Below are 20,085 nucleotides of genomic sequence, written 5' to 3'. Positions count from 1 at the left end.
CCCCCCCCCCCCCCCCCCCCCCCCCCCAATTTAAGATGTCCTCCTTTTTAAGACCTTGGTTTCTCAGACTTTCTGTTCATAGCCTCTGTAAAATGTCCCCCATTTTAAGACTCCCTCCTTTTTAAGACCCGATTTTCTCAGATTTGTGGAGGTCTTAAAAGGGGGGTTCCACTGTATTAGTAGAACCGAAAGTTTTGCATTTGGCCAGAATTTTTATTGGCCAGCCAGAGAAACGACTGTTGGCCAGACAATTTCTACTAGCCCTGCGAATTTTGACTTGCCTCTGGTGATCAGGCAGATGATTTGGCCATCCCTGCTCAAAATAACGGAAAAGATTTTGCTTCTTAAAAGGGGCAAGTCATAAAATAGAAAATGTCAACAGGGTGGTTCCACTGGGTATAAACATGAGATATTGTGTTGACTTTTAGCTTACGCGAAGGTGGGGGAGTTCGAGAGAATTGGAATGTAGCAAGCGAAGGTAGGAGTTTGGGGGAATGGATTGCATCTCTTTTTAAACTCTCAACGTCCATAGTACAACAGACCTGTTTACCCATACGATTTCGCCATATTTTGTACGCAAAGTTGCCAAGGATACGACCAATACGTTTGAAGAGAAAAAAATACGACGATCGTAAAAAAAAATCAAGTTTGATCGTGATCACTAAATGGAAGAAGAAGAAGAAAAAATCGAAAGTAGGTTACCAAACCTGTTCTCACGATAGCCCAGTGGATAAAACCCAGCTTTGACGATTGGTGAATGTAGTCACATGAGACGTGATATGACGAGATTTTATCTGCCGCCATTGTTGTCGTCGAGTCTAGCACATTGATGAAGCAAAAAGCAGTAACGCCTAAAAGTTCCACTTCTGAAAACGGACAATGTTATTGCTGCCCTTGAAGTTGAAGCAATAGCTCATGAACGTTTCTTGTGAGTGTCAAATTACTCTCAATATGTTGAAAATACGCTGAATCTCAGTGAAAAGTACACCAAAGTCAGAGTGTGGGTAAACAGGTCTGATAGTACCTAGTGAACTGGTTTATAGTCAGTTATGCTATGAAGGGGAAGACCTGAATATCGTAAGGGATCATCCCCCTGACATGAAAATACAATTATTTTGTCAGTGATTTTGTTACGTTTTTTGCTAATTTGTGTGTGTCTTTTTCTGTCCCAGCTACCTGTTAGCCTTGCAAGCATTGCAGGAGGAGGCTGACAGAATTCACGAGGAATTTGTGGCTGAGGAACGACTGTTAGTCAAACTCTCACACAAGACCAAGGATGCACTGGTCAAACACAACTCTATCCGCAAGTGAGACTTGTGGTTGCTTATGTTGTTAGGCACAAAAAAAAAAGGTCTGTTTACGGTAACATAGGCCAAAAAAATAGGGTCGGTAGGTCGGGATTTTTTTTTCTTTTTTTTTTCTAAAAAACCATATTTTTACGTTATTTTGCGATTTTTAAAATTTTTTTCTCCCAAATGCCAAAAAAAAGTCTCGGGTCGCGCGAAAAAAATAAGGTCGGTCGGGTTACCGTAAACAGACTATTTTTTTTTTGGGGGCCTTATGTTGTTATTGTAATTGTCACTTGTTGTTTTGTTGTGGATAAAAAAAAAATGTGTGCCTTTTTCATGCGCTTGTAAATTTGAGGAGGTAAAACATTACACAATGGTACAGTGGAAAAGGAGGGAGTCTTAAAATGGGGTAAATATACAGAGGTTATAAACAGAAAGTCTGAGAAAACAGGGTTTTAAAAGGGAGGGGGTCTTAAAAAGGGGGTTCCACTGTATGTGCATGTTATTATAAGTCTGGCTTTTTGTTTTGTGTGTGTTTTGCATCACTAATAAACTTTGCTCAGGAGCGTTACCCATCTTTTGTGACTGTCTTCAGAACTTGCCAAGATCCGGAAGATGTGACAACACAGCAATATATGTAATATGCATTGCTTGAAGAATATTTGCAAATGATATACATGTACTATCATTTGTATGACGAAACGAAAAAAGACGGCAAAGGTTTAATTCTGGGCGAAGTCGACTAGGTGAAATATTAGCGTTGTTAAGTCTGTCTCCGTAAGGGGGAATCAGGCCGTGAACTTAACCTATTTAGCGTTACCCATCTTTTGTGACTGTCTTCAGAACTTGCCAAGATCTGGAAGATGTGACAACACAGCAAGCAACCAAGCTGGAGAAGCGACAGAAAGAAGTCTCCTTCCTGCAGAGCAAAATTCAAGAGTATGCCAAACTTCTCTCGAAGCTTAAGGTATGTCATGTTGTATGGTTTACAGTGGAACCCCCCTTTTAAGACCCCCGATTTAACTTTAAGGCTTCCTCCTTTTCTTCTTCTTCGTCGTTCGCTCAGACAGCAACTCCGGAGGCCCTGATGAAGGCTGCTGTACGCCGGAGGCTCTCCATGGGTCCATAGAGTTTGTCCCTCATCGGTGTGTCAGCAGGCCAGGTCTCTGCTCGCAAGTTTTGGTGTGTTGGACAGTCCTGCAGGAAGTGTTCCACTGTCATTGGAGATGTGCCACAGGGGCACGATGCAGAATCACCAATGTGGAATTTGGTATACAGGTGATGTTTGAGTCTGCAATGGCCTGTTCTCAGTCTCACAATGACCACTTGGTCATCTTAAGACCTTACTATTTCAGATTTTCTGTTCATAACCTATGTAAATTGACCTCCGTTTTAATTCAAGATCCATCCTTTTTTGGACTTAATTTTCTCAAATTTGTTGAGGTCTTAAAAGGGGGTTTTCATTGTACTACAGTGGTGCCTGTGACGAAAAGCCACCATTGGGAACATCCAAAAGTGTCCTTCCATTGAGACAGGCATATTTTGCTTATGATAGGTATCCTTTATATTAATTATCAGGACGCACCTTCTCATCAGAGAGGCCTGACATGGCAGGTAAACGGCTTGGCTGGACCACGTGTTGGGGCTTTGTGGCATGCTGAATTTAATCCATATGGTGCAATTTCAAAACAACCAAATATTTTAATAACTTTTGATTATGCTGAAGAAGTAGTCAACATTTCTTCAGGCATTAGGAATTGTATGTATGCCAAACCTTCAGCTGATTCACTGTTGTGTGAATCAAACTGGTCAAATTAAATATTTACTTTCAACTCCAATTTGAGATTGAAAGTTCAAAACGTTGTGCTGGAATATTTGCAAGATAAGAACCCTCTGTCTTTCAGACCTCAGAATGTTTTAGGTCAAAAACACTTTTGTGGGTTATGGGGAATTGTAAGAACAATTTAATGAAATCCATAAGTATAATTTAATAAAAAATAAATTGTTCGCAAGTAAATACAATTTCTTGCTGCTATGGACTTGAACCACCACCTCTCCTACTGATATTAAATTTGTCAATTGGATATAATCGCGACCGACCATCTTTTGATATTTTATGCTTGGTAACTGGGTTTTTTTTGCTTAGTTCAAATGTGACATCTTTTACTTATGTGACATGGTTAACCTGCCATGGTTTGTTTTTTCTCCTTAAGGATTCCGTGTCCAGAACTGGTGTGGATTCTTCCGTGTTTCACGAGAACCTTGTCAAAAGAGCACAGGTAATTTTTTATTAAAAAAAATTAATTAGGTCTGAAAAAGTATCATAATGGGAAAGTTTGTGACAGTTATCACCTCTTGGGACGCGGGCGGGGATGTAGCTCAGTCGGTAGCGCGCTGGATTTGTATCCAGTTGGCCGCTGTCAGCGTGAGTTCGTCCCCACGTTCGGCGAGATATTTATTTCTCAGAGTCAACTTTGTGTGCAGACTCTCCTCGGTGTCCGAACACCCCCCGTGTGTACACGCAAGCACAAGACCAAGTGCGCACGAAAAAGATCCTGTAATCCATGTCAGAGTTCGGTGGGTTATAGAAACACGAAAATACCCAGCATGCTTCCTCCGAAAGCGGCGTATGGCTGCCTAAATGGCGGGGTAAAAACGGTCATACACGTAAAAGCCGTGGGAGTTTCAGCCCATGAACGAACAAACAAACCTCTTGGGACATACCGGTTTGATACTCCCATTTTGAACGTCAGAGGGCTCTCCTTTGCATCGTGTGCTGCACCATGCTCATGGTTTGTATTCTTCACACCTCAAATCACTGTACAGAATATCTTTCGTGTAAATCTGTTTTGTTCAACCTTGCAATTTAGCGGGTGGATCTCACCTGAACTGAATAAGTTTGAACAATGAAATGTTTTGTATAGAGGTGCGGATCTCCTCAGAAGAATGAGGGCTTATTAAAATAGAGTGTGGTATCGGCCGGGTGACAGAAAACACTTGATTTATCTTCTGAAAATTCATACAAACAACCTTTTTTCGTTGTGTTTTTGCTTCTGATCTATTATCTGCATGTTCTAGCGGACGATGTAACTAAGAGCTGAAGTAGTATAGTGCTCAAATGGGTCTTAGATTACTACGTACCAAGAGGAGATTATCATAGCAAACTCTCCCATTGGATTGTGTTGATCAAGAGCAGAAGTTTTATTGTTGTTGCCAGTCTAATTGTTGGGAAATTACAGGCAGCTTGTTTCTAATGCCAGGCATTAAATAGCTAAACTTCAGTTGTCTTCATGCCTGTTGTGCAAGGGTTTAAGGTTGGCCGAGACATGTCTCTCCGACTGGAAACATATTTGAACAGCATAAGGACAATAAAAAACTTGTTGATTACCTCTATTTTAAGACTTTTAGTGCATCCCTTTTAAGACCGTGCTTTCTCAGATATTTTGTCCATGAAGTCTTGAAGATGCCACCTTTTTGAAGACCTAATTTTTCAGATTTCTGTTTATGGTGTTAGCATGAGGAGTACCGCAGCATTGTGTTTGTCTGTTATTACAGGATCTTCTGAAGTTGGAAGATGAGCTTGGGCCTCTGAAGAAAAAACTTCAAGCCTACAATGAACTTCCACCGGTAAGATGTCTTTTATGATTCATGTATTCAAATGCAGTGTGTGTGTGTGTGTGTTTCTTTTTGTGTGCGTGTTTCTTTCTGTGTCTGTCTGTCTGTCTGTCTGTGTGTGTGTGTCTGTGTGTGTGTGTCTGTGTGTGTGTATGTGTGCAGGGGCACATTTGTATGAGCATCTGTGTCTGCAGTAGAACATTGAAGCCCGAAACTGTGGATTACATGGAGAATACTACATGGCTTGCTGTTTCGTACCAGATTTACATGAGTTACTTTTATTTAAATGCGAGCAAAAGCAAGCTTTTCAATATTTGAAAAAGCAATTAGTGTAAATCTGGTACGACACAGCAAGCCGTGTAGTATTTTGCTTATCCTACATGCTGTACTTTTGCGTGTCATTTGCTCAAAACTTCCTGCGTTGAGGCGCCCGAATTGAAGATGCATCTTATGGAACCTCAATCTCTTCCAAAGCCTTGTGAAATCGTTGACGTCAAAGCAAAAAGACGTCACTCTTAAAAGAAGAGCGTCATGTGTAAGTTCTCAAAAATCTTCAGCAAGTGCTAAAGTGTTCCTAGAACTACATTTGTCTCATGACATCAAGAGCAGTTGAAAATTATGGATGGTCTCTCTCACATTATGTAGGATGCCTTATTTCAGTGACAAAAACAAAAGGGGGAAAGGGAGAACAAAAAGTGAAGCAAACTCAATTGCATTTTAGACATTTATTTCTCTGCTAATGCTTGGCTACCTCTTTCAGGATATCTCACAGGCAAAGCTGAAGCTGGTTGAGTTAAGAAGGCATTTGGTGAGTTATTACGTTCATTTTTCCCTCTTCACTTTATATGATGAAAAGATCCTGGGTGCAAAGGCGGTCACTAGACGGGTGGATAAGACGCCGGCCTCCCAAGCGGAAGGTTTTGGGTTTGAAAACACGTCCGGGCCTGATGGGTTAAGGGTGGAGATTTTCCCCATCTTCCAGGTCAATGTATGTGTTAAGGGTGGAGATTTTCCCCATCTTCCAGGTCAATGTATGTGCAGACCTGCTAGTGTCTTATCTCCCTTCGTCTGTACCAGCAAGCACGAGACCAAGTGCGAAAGGAAAAGATCCGTTATCCTAATTGTCAGATTTTGGTGGGTTATAAAACCACAAAAATACCAAGCATGCATCACCCGAAAGCGGCCTAGTATGGCTGCCGAAATTGTGGGGTGAAAAAGGTCATACACATAAAAACCCACTCGTGCAAAAAACACGAGTATATGTGGGAGTTTCAGCCCATGAACGCAGGAGAAGACGTAGAAAGGCGGTCAAGGTATATTTGTGATAAAAGCGGTGTTCTAGAATTTTGTTTAGATGTTTTAAGCAAGTGTCCCGCCCGCTCATTGCAAAATTATTTGTAAATACATGGTTTGCACTTCTTGGATGTCATATTAATGCCTTATTTTGTTACACTGACAAAAACTGTGACACAAATCAGTGGAAGTCAAAGCCACCCCTGTGAAAAGGTATTGTTTTTGCATAGTTTGATAAAAGTAAGATTCTGTTTGTATAGGAATTGGGACAGGGTGATGTGAGTGAGAAAATGTGATAAGATTGACACTAATTTCAAAGCTGGCAACATTGGTGTTAGCTAAGGTATCTCAGTTGAGCCAGCTTTATCACTTATAATGACCAGAAAGACCTATGAAAAGAACACTTATAATGACCAGAAAGACCTATGAAAAGAACCTCCAGGAAACTTTGTTTTTGCGTATTTTATAGGGGTTACAAATACATGAATCTCCCTGTATGAATTGCAAAGTGAAAGAATTGCAAAGTGAACATCTTTCTTTTTCACTTGCAGGAACACCTTGAGGATGAGCTAAGCAAGAAAATCGGCTCACTAAAACTCTAGTCTTGGAGCCGGGCGTCTGGTCCTACTATAATAAAGCAACACATGCTACAAGTGGGAGTGATGCTTTCCTTGTCATCTTTCACTTGCACTGTGACTGTGAGGATGACACGCGGCTCGACAAATTAACCTCCACCGGATCACGCTTTGGACTACACAGTCCAGATGATGTGGGTCGACGTGTACGACCCATACTTTGTAAAGAAGGATTCAACGTAAAAGGTGTAGGTCGTACTAGGTCGTACACGACCCACATCATCCGAATAGGGATAAACTCTTTACTGCCACTTTGCAGAGTATGAGTCCTACACGACTCACTCCATCTGAATAGGGATAAACACAGTACCTTCTTTAATTACACCCCCGGTATTGGGGTGTGTATAGGATTCGGTCGATGTGTTTGTTTGTTTGTGTGTTTGTGTTCGCATATAGATCTCAAGAATGAACGGACCGATCGTCACCAAACTTGGTGAACAGGTTCTATACATTCCTGAGACGGTCCTTACAAAAATTGGGACCAGTCAAACACACGGTTAGGGAGTTATTGGTGGATTAAGATTCTACAAGGACTTATAGAGGGACATATTAATGGTCAAAGGGAAATAACCTTCTCAGTTGGTGGCAGTGAGAATGGTAAGGACGGGGGTGTTTTTCCTACCTCGGAGGAATTTCTTGTTCCATATGGTTCGTCCACGACCCACAACATCCGGACCGTCTGGTTCAAAAGGCGTCACTGATTATTTGTTTGTTTACAAAGATAATCCTTTAACAATTGGTCGATGGGAAGGTTCTATGGTGTTTGAGGATGACATGAAGTCTCAATCCAAAACTCCCAATAGTTTTAGGGATACAGACACTTTTGTGAGGCTCTGGGTCGACCCAGGAAGCACGGTGAAGGTTAAACACTGATGGATTATATGGCTTTAAACTTTATGATCTACAAGTACAAGTGGCAGTGATGCTTTCCTTGTCATCTTGTACTTGCACTGTGACAATCGGCTCTGTAAATTCAAGAGACATGATGGGTTCATGCCAACTGCTTTCTTCTGAAGGCGTCCTGTGTTGTCATCATTTCTTACAGGATGGCAAAGAGTGGAGAAGTAAGTCAAACCCAGTGAAACTGCTGAACATTCTCCTGTGTTGTAATCATTTTTACAAGTTCTCATGCTTTTACCCTTGTTAAGTGTTTCTTGTATAGAATATAGTCAATGTTTGTAAAGATTTTAGTCAAGCAGTATGTAAGAAATGTTAAGTCCTTTGTACTAGAAACTTGCATTCTCCCAGTAAGGTCATATATTGTACTGCGTTGCAAGCCCCTGGAGCAATTTTTTGATTAGTGCTTTTGTGAACAAGAAACAATTAACAAGTGGCTCTATTCCCCTTTCCCCGTCGCGATATAACCTTCGTGGTTAAAAACGACGTTAAACACCAAATAAAGAATAGTTCTCATGAGGTGACAAAGAACGAATGATCAAAGGCAAACCCAAACTGCATACAAAAAAATGTGTTTACTGGTGGTGCTTCTGCTGTTTGTAAGAGTACCCTATCAATGGCCTTGATTTTCTTGTCATTAGGATGGGATAACATTGACAAGTGGGTATAGAGGGCGGTTTGCTGGAGTTCCTGCTGGCAGCTATACAGCAGAACAGCTTTGTGTGAAGCAGGGAGTCTGCCGACCATGCATCTGTTCACTGGTCTGTCAGTTTTGTGGCATCGCAGGAAAACATGCTCTTTTATGCTCTCCAGTTCTGCAGCTGCAGTTTTGGAAGGGTCAGTCTGACCTTCCGGCACATGTGAAAGTTGAGATGGTTGGGGGCCGGGTACTTCAGTTGGTAGAGTTCTGGACTTGTGATCATAGGGTTACAGGTTCAAATCCAGGCTGTGACGGATACGGGTCAGATTTGTCTGTAGATTCAGAGACGGTATCCATGACCTACCCCTGTGTCACCACAGTGGCACTTGAAAGACCTAGGTCAATCTGCCACAAGTGCAGGTGGCTGATTACACCTTAACAAGCACACACCTGGTAGCTATGGGTAGCGCCACTCTTGTTGCTGCTAGCTATCCACTGGGAAGAATCGACACGAATTTCCAAGCAATGGGATAACAAAGTAGTGGTACCCGCGATGAAAGGACACCCTTGGGACCAGCCAAAAGTGTCCCTACATTGCAGGTGGCCTTTCATGACAGGTATACTTTGGTAGAGATGATACAGAAAGGGACAAGATAAAGTGTCCTTTTAATTTAAGGGAGGTGTCCTCTCATGGGAGGGTCCTGACATCGCAGGTACCGCTGTAGATGAAAATGGTTGCTGCTAGTTCCACATAGGAGAAGAATGCTGCGCTCTTGTCTGTTGCCGAATTGAAATGATAATTTGAGAAAAATGAAGATCAAGGAGGTTATAACTAAAAGGGTGAAAGTAATTCCAACATAGCTGTTAAGTTTCCAAGCCTTTGTACACCGTAGCAAATTAGCTTGCGTTTCTTCATCAATATTTTGTGACCCGACTGTTTGAAGAAGTTCAGGTGATACTGAAACTGCGATACTCCTGTGTTATAGTTATACAAACATTTTTTTTTTTATCCTTGCATTGTGTTATTGGGAATAGACGGTGTTTGGAAATAACTGTCAGGTTTGCAAGGGTGGAGAAAGTCTGAGTACTCTTGATTATTGAGGCAAACTTTCACATGTGACATCATAGGCCAGTGAGGGGTGTCTGAAACATGTGGACAATAAGCAAGCGCAGACAGTTTCAATAAAGTCTCAATAATAAAGTCTCAATAATAAAGTCTCAATAATAAAGTCTCAACAATAAAATCTCAATAATAAAGTCTCAATAATAAAGTCTCGATAATAAAGTCTCAATAATAAAGTCTCAACAATAAAATCTCAATAATAAAGTCTCAATAATAAAGTCTCGATAATAAAGTCTCAATGATAAAGTCTCAATAATAAAGTCTCAATAATAAAGTCTCAACAATAAAGTCTCAACAATAAAGTCTCAACAATAAAGTCTCAATCTTTCTTTCTTTCTTTCTTTATTTGGTGTTTAACGTCGTTTTCAACCACGAAGGTTATATCGCGACGAGAAAGTCTCAATAATAAAGTCTCAATGATAAAGTCTCAATAATAAAGTCTCAACTTGGAATAAAGTCTCAACAATAAAGTCTCAATAATAAAGTCTCAATAATAGAGTCTCAATAATAAAGTCTCAACAATAAAGTCTCAATAATAAAGTCTCGATGATAAAGTCTCAACGATAAAGTCTCAACAATAAAGTCTCAATAATAAAGTCTCAATAATAAAGTCTCAATAATAAAGTCTCAACAATAAAGTCTCAACGATAAAGTCTCAATAATAAAGTCTCAACAATAAAGTCTCAATTATAAAGTCTCAATAATAAAGTCTCAATAATAAAGTCTCAATAATAAAGTCTCAATAATAAAGTCTCAACAATAAAGTCTCAATAATAAAGTCTCAATAATAAAGTCTCAATGATAAAGTCTCAACAATAAAGTCTCAACAATAAAGTCTCAATAATAAAGTCTCAATAATAAAGTCTCAATAATAAAGTCTCAATGATAAAGTCTCAACAATAAAGTCTCAACAATAAAGTCTCAATAATAAAGTCTCAATAATAAAGTCTCAATAATAAAGCAAGAGTGCTCACTCTTTCACAGCCCATGCAATCCTGACAGAGTTTGTTTACAGTGTTTATACAGTGCGGAGAAAAGCTCTAACTACATGCATATAACATAAAAGAACACTGATAACCATTGTTTGAACATGAACATTTATTTCAGAGGTTTGTCAAACTCTGCGGACATTTGTTCATATGATCTGTGAAGAAAAAACCCTGTAAAAGTGCTTGTTGTTTACATGTGGTTGATGAAAATTGGAGCAAAAGTGGAGAGTACATGTAACACAAAACACTATACAATCTGCATTTTGTTCATAAACAAACATCCTTTCCCTTTCAATTTTTGCAGTGGGAATCTACTGAACCTTGGTACTGAGAGGTGGCTTTGCCATTTGATAGTGAAAACATGAATCAAAAAGCAAGAATGGTTCGTTATTGGAAAGTTTAATTTTTGACAAAACAAGGCACTCTCACGCGAGATCATCTTGCCAGATATCACAATTTCACATTCAAAGCATATTCAGCTAAGTGTTTCACTTGTCTCGTAATTATTTGTCTGTGTGTCCACTATTGGGTCGATGAACTTATGAATGTCTTGTTTTGTCATAAACTAGCTGTACACGTTTTTTCCTTCGTACACGACTTATAAGCCCACACCTATAATCACACACAAACAGAAACTCTGTAAAAGGAGAGAGAGAGAGTGCACACACACACACACACTGAGAAACAAACACCCGGACAAACTTGCACACACACATGTATGTACAGAAGCGTGCATGCGAATTACACAACTTAATTAGTAGCCCTCACCTATAAACACATACAGATAGGAGGAGAGAGACTCTAAACTTACCCCTACTAACTGATTTTGACCGAGAGAGACTCTAAACTTACCCCTACTAACTGATTTTGACCGAGCCATGTACATTCCTGGTCAAGTTTATAGAAAAATTAACAATATTTAATTTATTGGGAAGTTGCCCTACATAGCAGGTAGCACTGTACATAAACAATCAGTATTTTAAACAGGGAATCTTACAGCAACTTCAACATTGCAAATTATTTATCAAGGATGAGTGATATCATTTGAAATATTGTTTTCTCTGACAACAATGTTTATTAACGTTTCATAATCACATTGCAGGAGGGTCTCGCTCTCAGTTTCCACAGAATAGAGAGAAGGACCAAAAGAGGACAGAGAGAAAATAATTTTGCATGCAAAATCACAGAGGCAGACAGAGACATAAAACACAGACCTGGGAACCCATACGATTTCGCCGTATTTTGTACGCATGATTGTCTAGAATACGAGCAGTACGGTCAGTGTAAAACAAATACGACGAGAAAAATGCCTGGACAACTTTTCCTTATAAGCTCATCCCAAAGCCTTTCCAGTATTTTGACACATGATTACAGTTTGTGTCAGTAAACATTGAAAGAAGCATTTGTTTTAAATGTATTGGTAAACTTAATTAACGGTGCATGCAACGGACGCGTGTGAAACATGTTTGGATCACAGATGTTCAACATAATGCTGTGTGGAGTACGCTCATTTTTCTGAAAATACACCAAGTTTGTTTGAGAATACTCCAAGTGCAAAACAAGGGTTCCCAGGTCTGAAAACCATAAGTGTGGAGGGTATATTGTTCCACTTACACCCGGTTCTTTTTACATCAATAGTTCTTCTCGTTCTACATGTATCGTTATACAACTGACCTTCTGATGCTAGTTATTACTATATTAGAATAACTATTCTTGCATCAGTACAAGGACCTTCCATTTCTGTTAGGGCAACTTGGGGACTGGTTCTTTAACTGGCAGACTCATTGTAATATATATATTAATATAACAGTGGCGGATTTAAAGGGGGGGGGGGGGGGGGCAGAGCCCCCCTACAGGAAAAAAAAAGAGAGAGAGAGATGATTAAGTGAGTTTCTGAGCTCAGGTGGCCTTAGATTGCAGCATTTTGCTTCCTTGAAAAAAACAATTCCTGGGGGGGGGCATGCCCACGGACCCCCCTAGCATGTTGAAGCGCTTCGCGCCCTCAATTACAATACAATACAATACAATAAACTTTATTAATCTCTAAAAGAGAAATTGCATTGCTGAGCTTTTGTGTCCGTAATAAAACATACATAAAACATTCAAAAATAAACATTTGTTCTTTGTCATTCATACATTCTTGTGTTCTTATACATTTCCTCAATTCATGCATCATTATTCTATCATAATTATGTACATACATTTATTCTCTTTTAACAGTCTGTCTTCAAACGCATCTCAGAGAGGAAGGCTAGAGATTTGTGTTGTGCCATAGGTAAAATCATGTGCTTAGCAGTAGCTATGAAGTAATGTTATCACATGTTATTTAAGGAAAATGAGTAAATATATGTACCAAGCGTATAACATCAGCAAAACTGAGAAAATACAGCACATTGGTTATCACATAAGAAAGTATATTAAAAATAAATTAACATGCATTCACCATCAACAATGCACAAACAAAAGTCAGCACCTTGCCGGTTTTCACATATTGTCTAAGAGAGTAGAATAAGAGTATATAATCATGCAAAACAAAATCAACAATACTGGAACAATACAGAACACTGACCCCGTGCATCAGAGCGACAACACCAGCATCTACCGCCCCACCTGAGAATTGAAGATGCTTCGCGCCTTCAAGTTTGTGCAAAAAAATTTGGGTGTGCCCCCCTTTCCTTAAGATGCTGGATCCGCCCTTGTATAACCCAGTGCCGAAACAACAATCACCTTTGGACTATTGGAGGCGAACCCAGTCAAACAGGGTTGAGAATTTTTGGAGCTAATTTCTAAGCCCTATAAAAACTGTTGTGGGTACACAAAGGTTCCCAAGAACATACAAGGAGACAGCAGCAGCCAGACCGTATCACAAACAGAACTCTACAAACCACAGGTGTCAGCGACGTACAAGAAACGTCGAGCTATAAATAGCTCGCGCTATTCAACGGCCGACAACTGCAGAGCCTGCTGTGAAGGGTGACGCAATAGTCTGTCTGTCACAGTAACACCACTGACGATCAAATACTCAAAGCTAACTGCCATGTCAACAAGATACGATACAGTTCGCCTCCACATCCCGCACCTTTCACCGTCTTGGCTCCTTGCGTCTCAAAACCCGTGTTACAGTTTCCAATGCCCTCTCTGCCTACAGTGTAGCCTCTACTCACCATCTCTTTCACTAAACCGTCAACGTACAGTTTTTCGCTAATCGACGTCAAAGATAACGGTCCCACGAGTAAGTCGGCTTTCCGTTTGTCCCACTTTCCACTGTGTACGCTACTCGTCTCGGGCCAGCCAGAAAAAGCACAGTGGTGGCTTGGAGCCCGTTCTTTGTACACTGCGTTTGCCGTGTTTCTGACGCACATGATGACGGCTACCCTTGGCGACAGGGGTTGGGTGTAGCTGAGCTTGACCGCTGTCTCCAGAATCTGCTTGATGGTGGTGTTGATGGAATTGTAGTGAGAGAGGAAGCCTGATCGCACCTGTGGCAGACATAGTGGCAGACATAAAGGATATGGATAAGATTTTATACAGTGCACTGCAACCCTTCTTTTAACTTATATTTAAGACCTCCAAAAATCTGAAAAAGAAAAGTCTTAAAAAGGAAAAAAGTCTTAAAATTGGGGGTCTTAAAAGGGGGGTTCCACCGTATATTCCTGTGAGGTTACCCTCATGGAACTTGGGGTCACTTTCTCTCTGGGGAAAGCGAGCTGCCATACAGTATAGCGCTACACATTTTTTTCTTATTTTTTTTTCTGCATGTATGTACATTTATGTTTCCATGCCCTGAGACTTTCGCTGTGAACTTGGGTTCTTTATTGTGCGCATGCATGCACACAAGGGTGTTACGACACCGAGGAGAGTCTGCACAAAGTTGACTGGGAAATAAATCCCTTGGAGAACGTGGGGATCATACCCACGCGGATAGCAAAAAATGGCTATGAAGCCAGCACTGCTACCAACTGAGCTATTTCCCAGCCCCATGAAGTTATAGGATAAAATATGACAATAGTATGTACAGTGGTATCTCTTCACTGAGAGGTGTCTTCTTATTAGAGGGGCCTTATAATTGTACAAAATATATCAAAGTTACACATTTTCTGATTTTTTTTTTAACGGTCTTTGGTATCAGAAAAATAGTACATGTAATGGGCGGTTCTGGTGAGGTTATGCCCCCTCTTTCTTTTGGCTGGTAACTGGCGCCACCTCGCGGCAAGATCACACGAGAAAGGAAAAAAAACTTGCATTGGTCCCAAATAGCATATCGGTTTGGTACCAGTTTGTGTGTAAGTCGTGCATTTTATACGGTAAACAGACAATGGTCGGTTCTGGTGAGGTTATGCCCCTTCTGTCTTTCGGCTGGTAACTGGTGCCACCTCACGGCAAGATCACAGGAGTTGTCTCGCGTTATCACCCCAGAAGCGCTCATTGAAACTACCACAGTACCAGTCGTCTATTTGCGCTTATAATCTTTTTTGTCTGAAACATGACAGTGCATTCAACTGGTTGGCCCACTTGTCCTGTGGGTTAGTTGGTTGTTCTTTTAACATCCCTTCAACCGATACAGTCCCTTAGGTCAGTACATGTAGGTTATTAGGTTAGTACATTTACATTGTAATACAGTGGAACCCCCCTTTTAAGACCCCCCAATATAAGACTTCCTCCATTTAAGGCCTGATTACCCCCCGCGGGTCAGGGGGAAGAATTTACCCGATGCTCCCCAGCATGTCGTAAGAGGCGACTAACGGATTCTGTTTCTCAAATAAAGTAAAAGTAAACTCCATTAATTTTAAGACCTTGCTTTTTCACATTTAATGTTCATAACCTCTGTAAATTTACCTCCATTGTAAGACTCCCTCCTTTTAAGGCCTGATTTTCTCAGATTTGTTGAGGTCTTAAATGGGAGGTTCCACTGCGAGTACCATGTACATACCAAGGACAGGCAGATCTTTCCCTGGTTATACCTACAGAAATGAGTCTCTAAACTCTTGAGCATGTACAGTGGATTACCCCCCTTTAATTTAAGACCTCCAAAAGTCTGAGAGAACCAGGTCTTGAAAAGGAGAAAGTCTGAAATTGGGGGTACATTTAGGCGGGGATGTAGCTCAGTCGGTAGCGCGCTGGATTTGTATCCAGTTGGCCGCTGTCAGCGTGAGTTCGTCCCCACGTTCGGCGAGAGATTTATTTCTCAGAGTCAACTTTGTGTGCAGACTCTCCTCGGTGTCCGAACACCCCCTGTGTGTACACGCAAGCACAAGACCAAGTGCGCACGAAAAAGATCCTGTAATCCATGTCAGAGTTCGGTGGGTTATAGAAACACGAAAATACCCAGCATGCTTCCTCCAAAAACGGAGTATGGCTGCCTAAATGGCGGGGTAAAAAACGGTCATACACGTAAAATTCCACTCGTGCAAAAAAAAACCACGAGTGTACATGGGAGTTTCAGCCCACGAACGCAGAAGAAGAAGAAGAAGGGGATAAATTTACACAGGTTATAAACAGAAAGTCTGAAAAAGTAAGGTCTTAAAAGGGGGAGGTCTTAAATTGAGGGGTCTTACGGGGGTCCCACTGTACTTGCTTTCTAATCATTGTTCATACCTTTGGAATAACCGGCACGGTTGGCCTAGTGGTAAGGCGTCCGTCCCGTGATCGGGAGGTCGTGGGTTCGAACCCCAGCCGGGTCATACCTAAGACTTTAAAATTGGCAATCTAGTGGCTGCTCCGCCTGGCGACTGGCATTATGGGGTGAGTGCTAGGACTGGTTGGTCCGGTGTCAGAATAATGTGACTGGGTGAGACATGAAGCCTGTGCTGCGACTTCTGTCTTGTGTGTGGCGCACGTTATATGTCAAAGCAGCACCGCCCTGATATGGCCCTTCGTGGTCGGGTGGGCGTTAAGCAAACAAACAAACAAACAAACCTTTGGAATAAGTATCTGTGGCAAGAGCTCCAGTTCTTCGACCAGGTCCTGCAGACCAAAATACACCGCTGACCCATGCACCTCTTCCACCTTGCTTGTGGGCGGAAACTGTCCATGTCGCAGGTAGCGTAGGATGTAGGCGAACGTGTCCCCATCGTCGTCGATAAAGTATTGTCCGTCTTTGTCTTGAGGCTGCCGATGTTTGCCACTGAACATGGCACCGAGCATTGTGTTGGGGTCCTTGGTCAAGGTCATCAAGGTCGTTTGAAAGAGTCGCCCGCCCACGTTGAGTTCAATCACATCTGGAAACTGGAACATGTGTAATGTGAATGTTGATGTCGTCTGCTACATGCAAACGAGTAGGACAGTCAGTCGACTTCCAAATGCTGCTTTGTCCAGCTTGAAATATGTCAGAAAAAAAACCTTCTGCTTTAGCCGCGGGAAATTTTAGGGTCTAGCATGATCATTGTTTGGTATTGTAGAGACGATAAGCTACATGCCACTAACATGGCGGCTGAGAAGAATCTTCTCAAGTCGAAAGAAGAGGCCAGACTCACTGTGGCACAGGCGCATGAAATCTGTCCGAAAAAAACACTTCTGCTTTTACAGGGATCGCGTTTACGCACGATTTTTGCGTATTTGACGCATTTTAAAAGTCGCTGACGCGTTTTTTTTCGCCGCGCCGCGTAAGCCATATGCAAAAATATTGTAACTTTTTCTTGTCTTCACGCAGCGCTTTTGCTCTGACTTAATAATCACCCGATCCTGAAACTGACTATAGGGCTCGAGAAGTGACGACACACATGAAATCTGCGTGTCAAAACTAAAGCCCGTTTCTTTTTGCATCGAAGTATCGCAAACGAACGTAACGAGGGTATTACCAGATAATGTCTTGTCGGATAATGAAACAGACATTAGCTGCTCTCCCATCTCGCGCTTCCAAAAGGCGGAAAGTGTGTCTAGTCGTATTAGAGCGGGAAACAAACTCGCAAGGCCCGAAGGTTGGAGACAGCAGGGGTGTTATTCGACAGGCGTGCGCGGAGTTCGACAGGAAAACTCGCCGTATTTAGGTAAGGAGTGTCTTTAAGTCTTTCGTGCGTGTTTTGTTTGTGTCTGTACGTGTTTTCGTAGTACGCAAAAATATTGGTCCGTGACGCGTTTTTTTTGTTTCGTTGCGTATGACTTACGCGTTTTTTAAAAAGCTAGCGCGATCCCTGTTTTAGCCGCGGGACATTTAAGGTCAAGCATAATTTGGTAATATGGAGAAGATAAGCTACATGTCACTAACACGGAGGAAGAGAAGAATCTTCTCAAATCAAAAGAAGGGGCACAGCCTCGCTTTGGAAAAGGGCGGAAAATTACGCTCTCTGGAAAAGTTAGCGCACTCTTTAAATGTCTATAGTTTATGTTTTTGTGTGTGTGTGTGATTTACTAAGGATCTCTCCGGGAGGCATATTTGCATAGATGTTGATATATATGCCACTTGCTCTGTCCCCCATTTATAAATGATACATTTGGTGACTGACAGTGATTTAAGCGAGTGGGGCAAGGAAGTAGCGCCTCTAGGGCAATTCTCCCTGCAAGAAACTTTAGAGAGTAGGCGAGCATGGCTTACAGATCCTCGCTAAGTGAGAAAAAGTGGCGGCTCCACAGCTGCTGATCTGATTGGCTATACATGTATAGTAGAATGCATCCGTGGTAGCAAAATCGGTCGTAAAAAGGGGGTGGTCGTAAACAGGGGGGTCGCTAAGGGGGAGTTCCACTCTACACATGTACATCATTTCATGGTTGTTCACTGACCAGTGCATTAACAACCTTTTTGGTTCCAACCAATCGTGTTTAATTCTTGCATAGCTAGCCATCAAACCGTATACTCTCTGTTTTGCACAGCAAGAGGTTAGCTGCAAGCGATTCTTGCCTGCAAGAAACAGGCGTCTGACTGAACAACCCCTCTTTTAGCTGTGCAAACCAGCGCCAACTTGCGCTGATGGGGTCTATGTCGACCAAAAGAGTGGGATTCCCTGTAGGTGGATTTCCTGTATTCTTAGAAATTTGAGTATGGGTTGCAAGTTTTATTGAAAAACTCCACCCTGTGGGACTCCCTGTATACAGGGAATCCCTCTACAGGAACTTCACCTACATGGAATCCCACTCTTTTGGTCGACATAGACCCCATCAGCCCAACTTGCAATTACTCCAAAGCCCTGGTTAACATGCATGTCCTCAAGCTTGTAGTTGTAAACATCTGGACAATCAGCTATGAAACTTGATTCTAATCTAGACTTGTGGTGCAGTCACACATTAAAGAAAGGACATAGATATATATATATATCATTATTATTAAGACTGATTCTTGTGAAGCCATAAAGAATTAAATGAAGCACTGACTGTTATTTGATTTGCGATTGTATCTGTAAGAAAAATATGTCTACTGATGTCAACAACAGCAGCAAAAAAACACTCACACACACCCCTCCCCACACACCCCTCCCCACACACCCACAACAAAAACAAAGTTACAACAACAACAATGACGTCAACACACAAACAACATCAAACAAAACGAAACTTGCACAAACAAACACAAAGGAAAAAGAAATGATCAGTGTTAGCAATGCGTGCCACAAGACTTCAGGTTGACCTATTGAAGTAAAAACATGACTGACTGGGCGCATGGCCTAATTTTACTGAACGCTGTATGTAAACAAATCTTGACCATGACAGTGACACACGTTTCCAGCGGGAGGAAAAGGGGGAGTGGTCACTTAAATTCGCATCGATTTGGTTGCACAGACCACACTATTTTCACACGCAGTAATATCCGAATAACTACTACATTCGAAACAAAGACAAAACAGGTGTCAGTTTTAAGAAAGCTTTCGTAAAACACACAAAATCTGCGATTTTTACAGTGCATCAAGTCGGCTTGTTTGTAAACACTGGGACTGTTGTGGTTTTCCCACACTAGAGAGCAGTCAACCAACCTGTGCACCAGAGATAAGCTTACTGTAGCTTGCAACAGATAGATCTCTGTGAGCACGTCGACGCAAAATGAGAGAAACATTTCTACCTGTTGCTGAGATGCAGAATCATCAAGAGATACGCCAGCAGACATTTTGCTAATGATCTCTTCTGAGTGTAATCGGTGAAGCAGCAAAACTGTCAAAACAACTCGAGTTCCTTCGCTGCTATGTTGTGGGTTCGGTTGAAGAAGGCAACTGGGTCAAGCTATTTTTAGCTGAACGGTTGTATCTATGGGTTTGTGTCCTACGCCAGCAGTTTATTGTGCTACTATTGTCCGTTTGCGATACGCCTGAGACATGTTTTTGTCGAAATTATCTCGCAATCTACACATCTTTTGCAATGTGGATAAGAAGATTTTGTTTGGGCCGCTTTTGGTCAAAATCTTACAAACTAACAGAACAAATATCTTAACTCACACAACACGAGAACTGCTGGCCCGACTCGGACGCAGAAACAGCAAACGCCGAATGATCCCCAAACTGACTTAAATAAAAACTCATCATAATGTTCATCGTAATTAACTAACTAGAACAGATACTGCCCGGTCTACATAATCCGACAATAATGATCTGGTCAGAATGTACACTGATAACCATCACTGATTGAATATTGGAGAGAAGAAGAAAACCCACCGACGGGCAAGTTTAGAATACGTACAGAACAC

General features: G+C 41.5%; 2 protein-coding genes across 2 annotated transcripts; one reads left to right on the top strand and one right to left on the bottom strand.

Moving 5' to 3' along the window:
* Positions 1-1,172: 1,172 nt before the first annotated feature.
* LOC138948368 (HAUS augmin-like complex subunit 1) lies at positions 1,173-10,663 on the top strand (the record flags this gene model as incomplete). The annotated part of the gene is given in 6 exon segments (XM_070319903.1): positions 1,173-1,307; positions 2,133-2,256; positions 3,503-3,568; positions 4,845-4,916; positions 5,665-5,712; positions 6,749-10,663. Coding segments are annotated over 6 exon segments (496 nt in total), but the record flags the coding sequence as incomplete, so codon positions are not given.
* Positions 10,664-13,249: 2,586 nt separating this feature from the next.
* LOC138948358 (BTB/POZ domain-containing protein KCTD7-like) lies at positions 13,250-19,619 on the bottom strand. The gene is made up of 3 exons (XM_070319894.1): positions 19,468-19,619; positions 16,398-16,706; positions 13,250-13,960 (listed from the first exon to the last, which is right to left on the bottom strand). Exons 1-3 carry the CDS (start codon positions 19,510-19,512, stop codon positions 13,496-13,498), a joined length of 819 nt encoding a protein of 272 aa, XP_070175995.1. The 5' UTR covers positions 19,513-19,619; the 3' UTR covers positions 13,250-13,495.
* Between the last annotated feature and the right edge of the window lie 466 nt (positions 19,620-20,085).

This window comes from Littorina saxatilis, linkage group LG1, assembly GCF_037325665.1.
Source record: "Littorina saxatilis isolate snail1 linkage group LG1, US_GU_Lsax_2.0, whole genome shotgun sequence".
Classification (NCBI taxonomy): Eukaryota; Metazoa; Mollusca; class Gastropoda; order Littorinimorpha; family Littorinidae; genus Littorina; species Littorina saxatilis.
This window is presented reverse-complemented; position numbering and strand designations above follow the sequence as displayed.

What these genes read in the sequence shown, in the direction of transcription:
- LOC138948358 (XM_070319894.1), bottom strand. Translation starts at nt 19,512, where the DNA reads ATGTCTGCTGGCGTATCTCTTGATGATTCTGCATCTCAGCAACAG. An exon ending in ATTCTGCATCTCAGCAACAG is followed by an intron (nt 16,707 to 19,467) that starts GTAGAAATGTTT and finishes CACATGTTCCAG; the next exon opens with TTTCCAGATGTGATTGAACT. An exon ending in CACAGATACTTATTCCAAAG is followed by an intron (nt 13,961 to 16,397) that starts GTTTGTTTGTTT and finishes TGTCTGCCACAG; the next exon opens with GTGCGATCAGGCTTCCTCTC.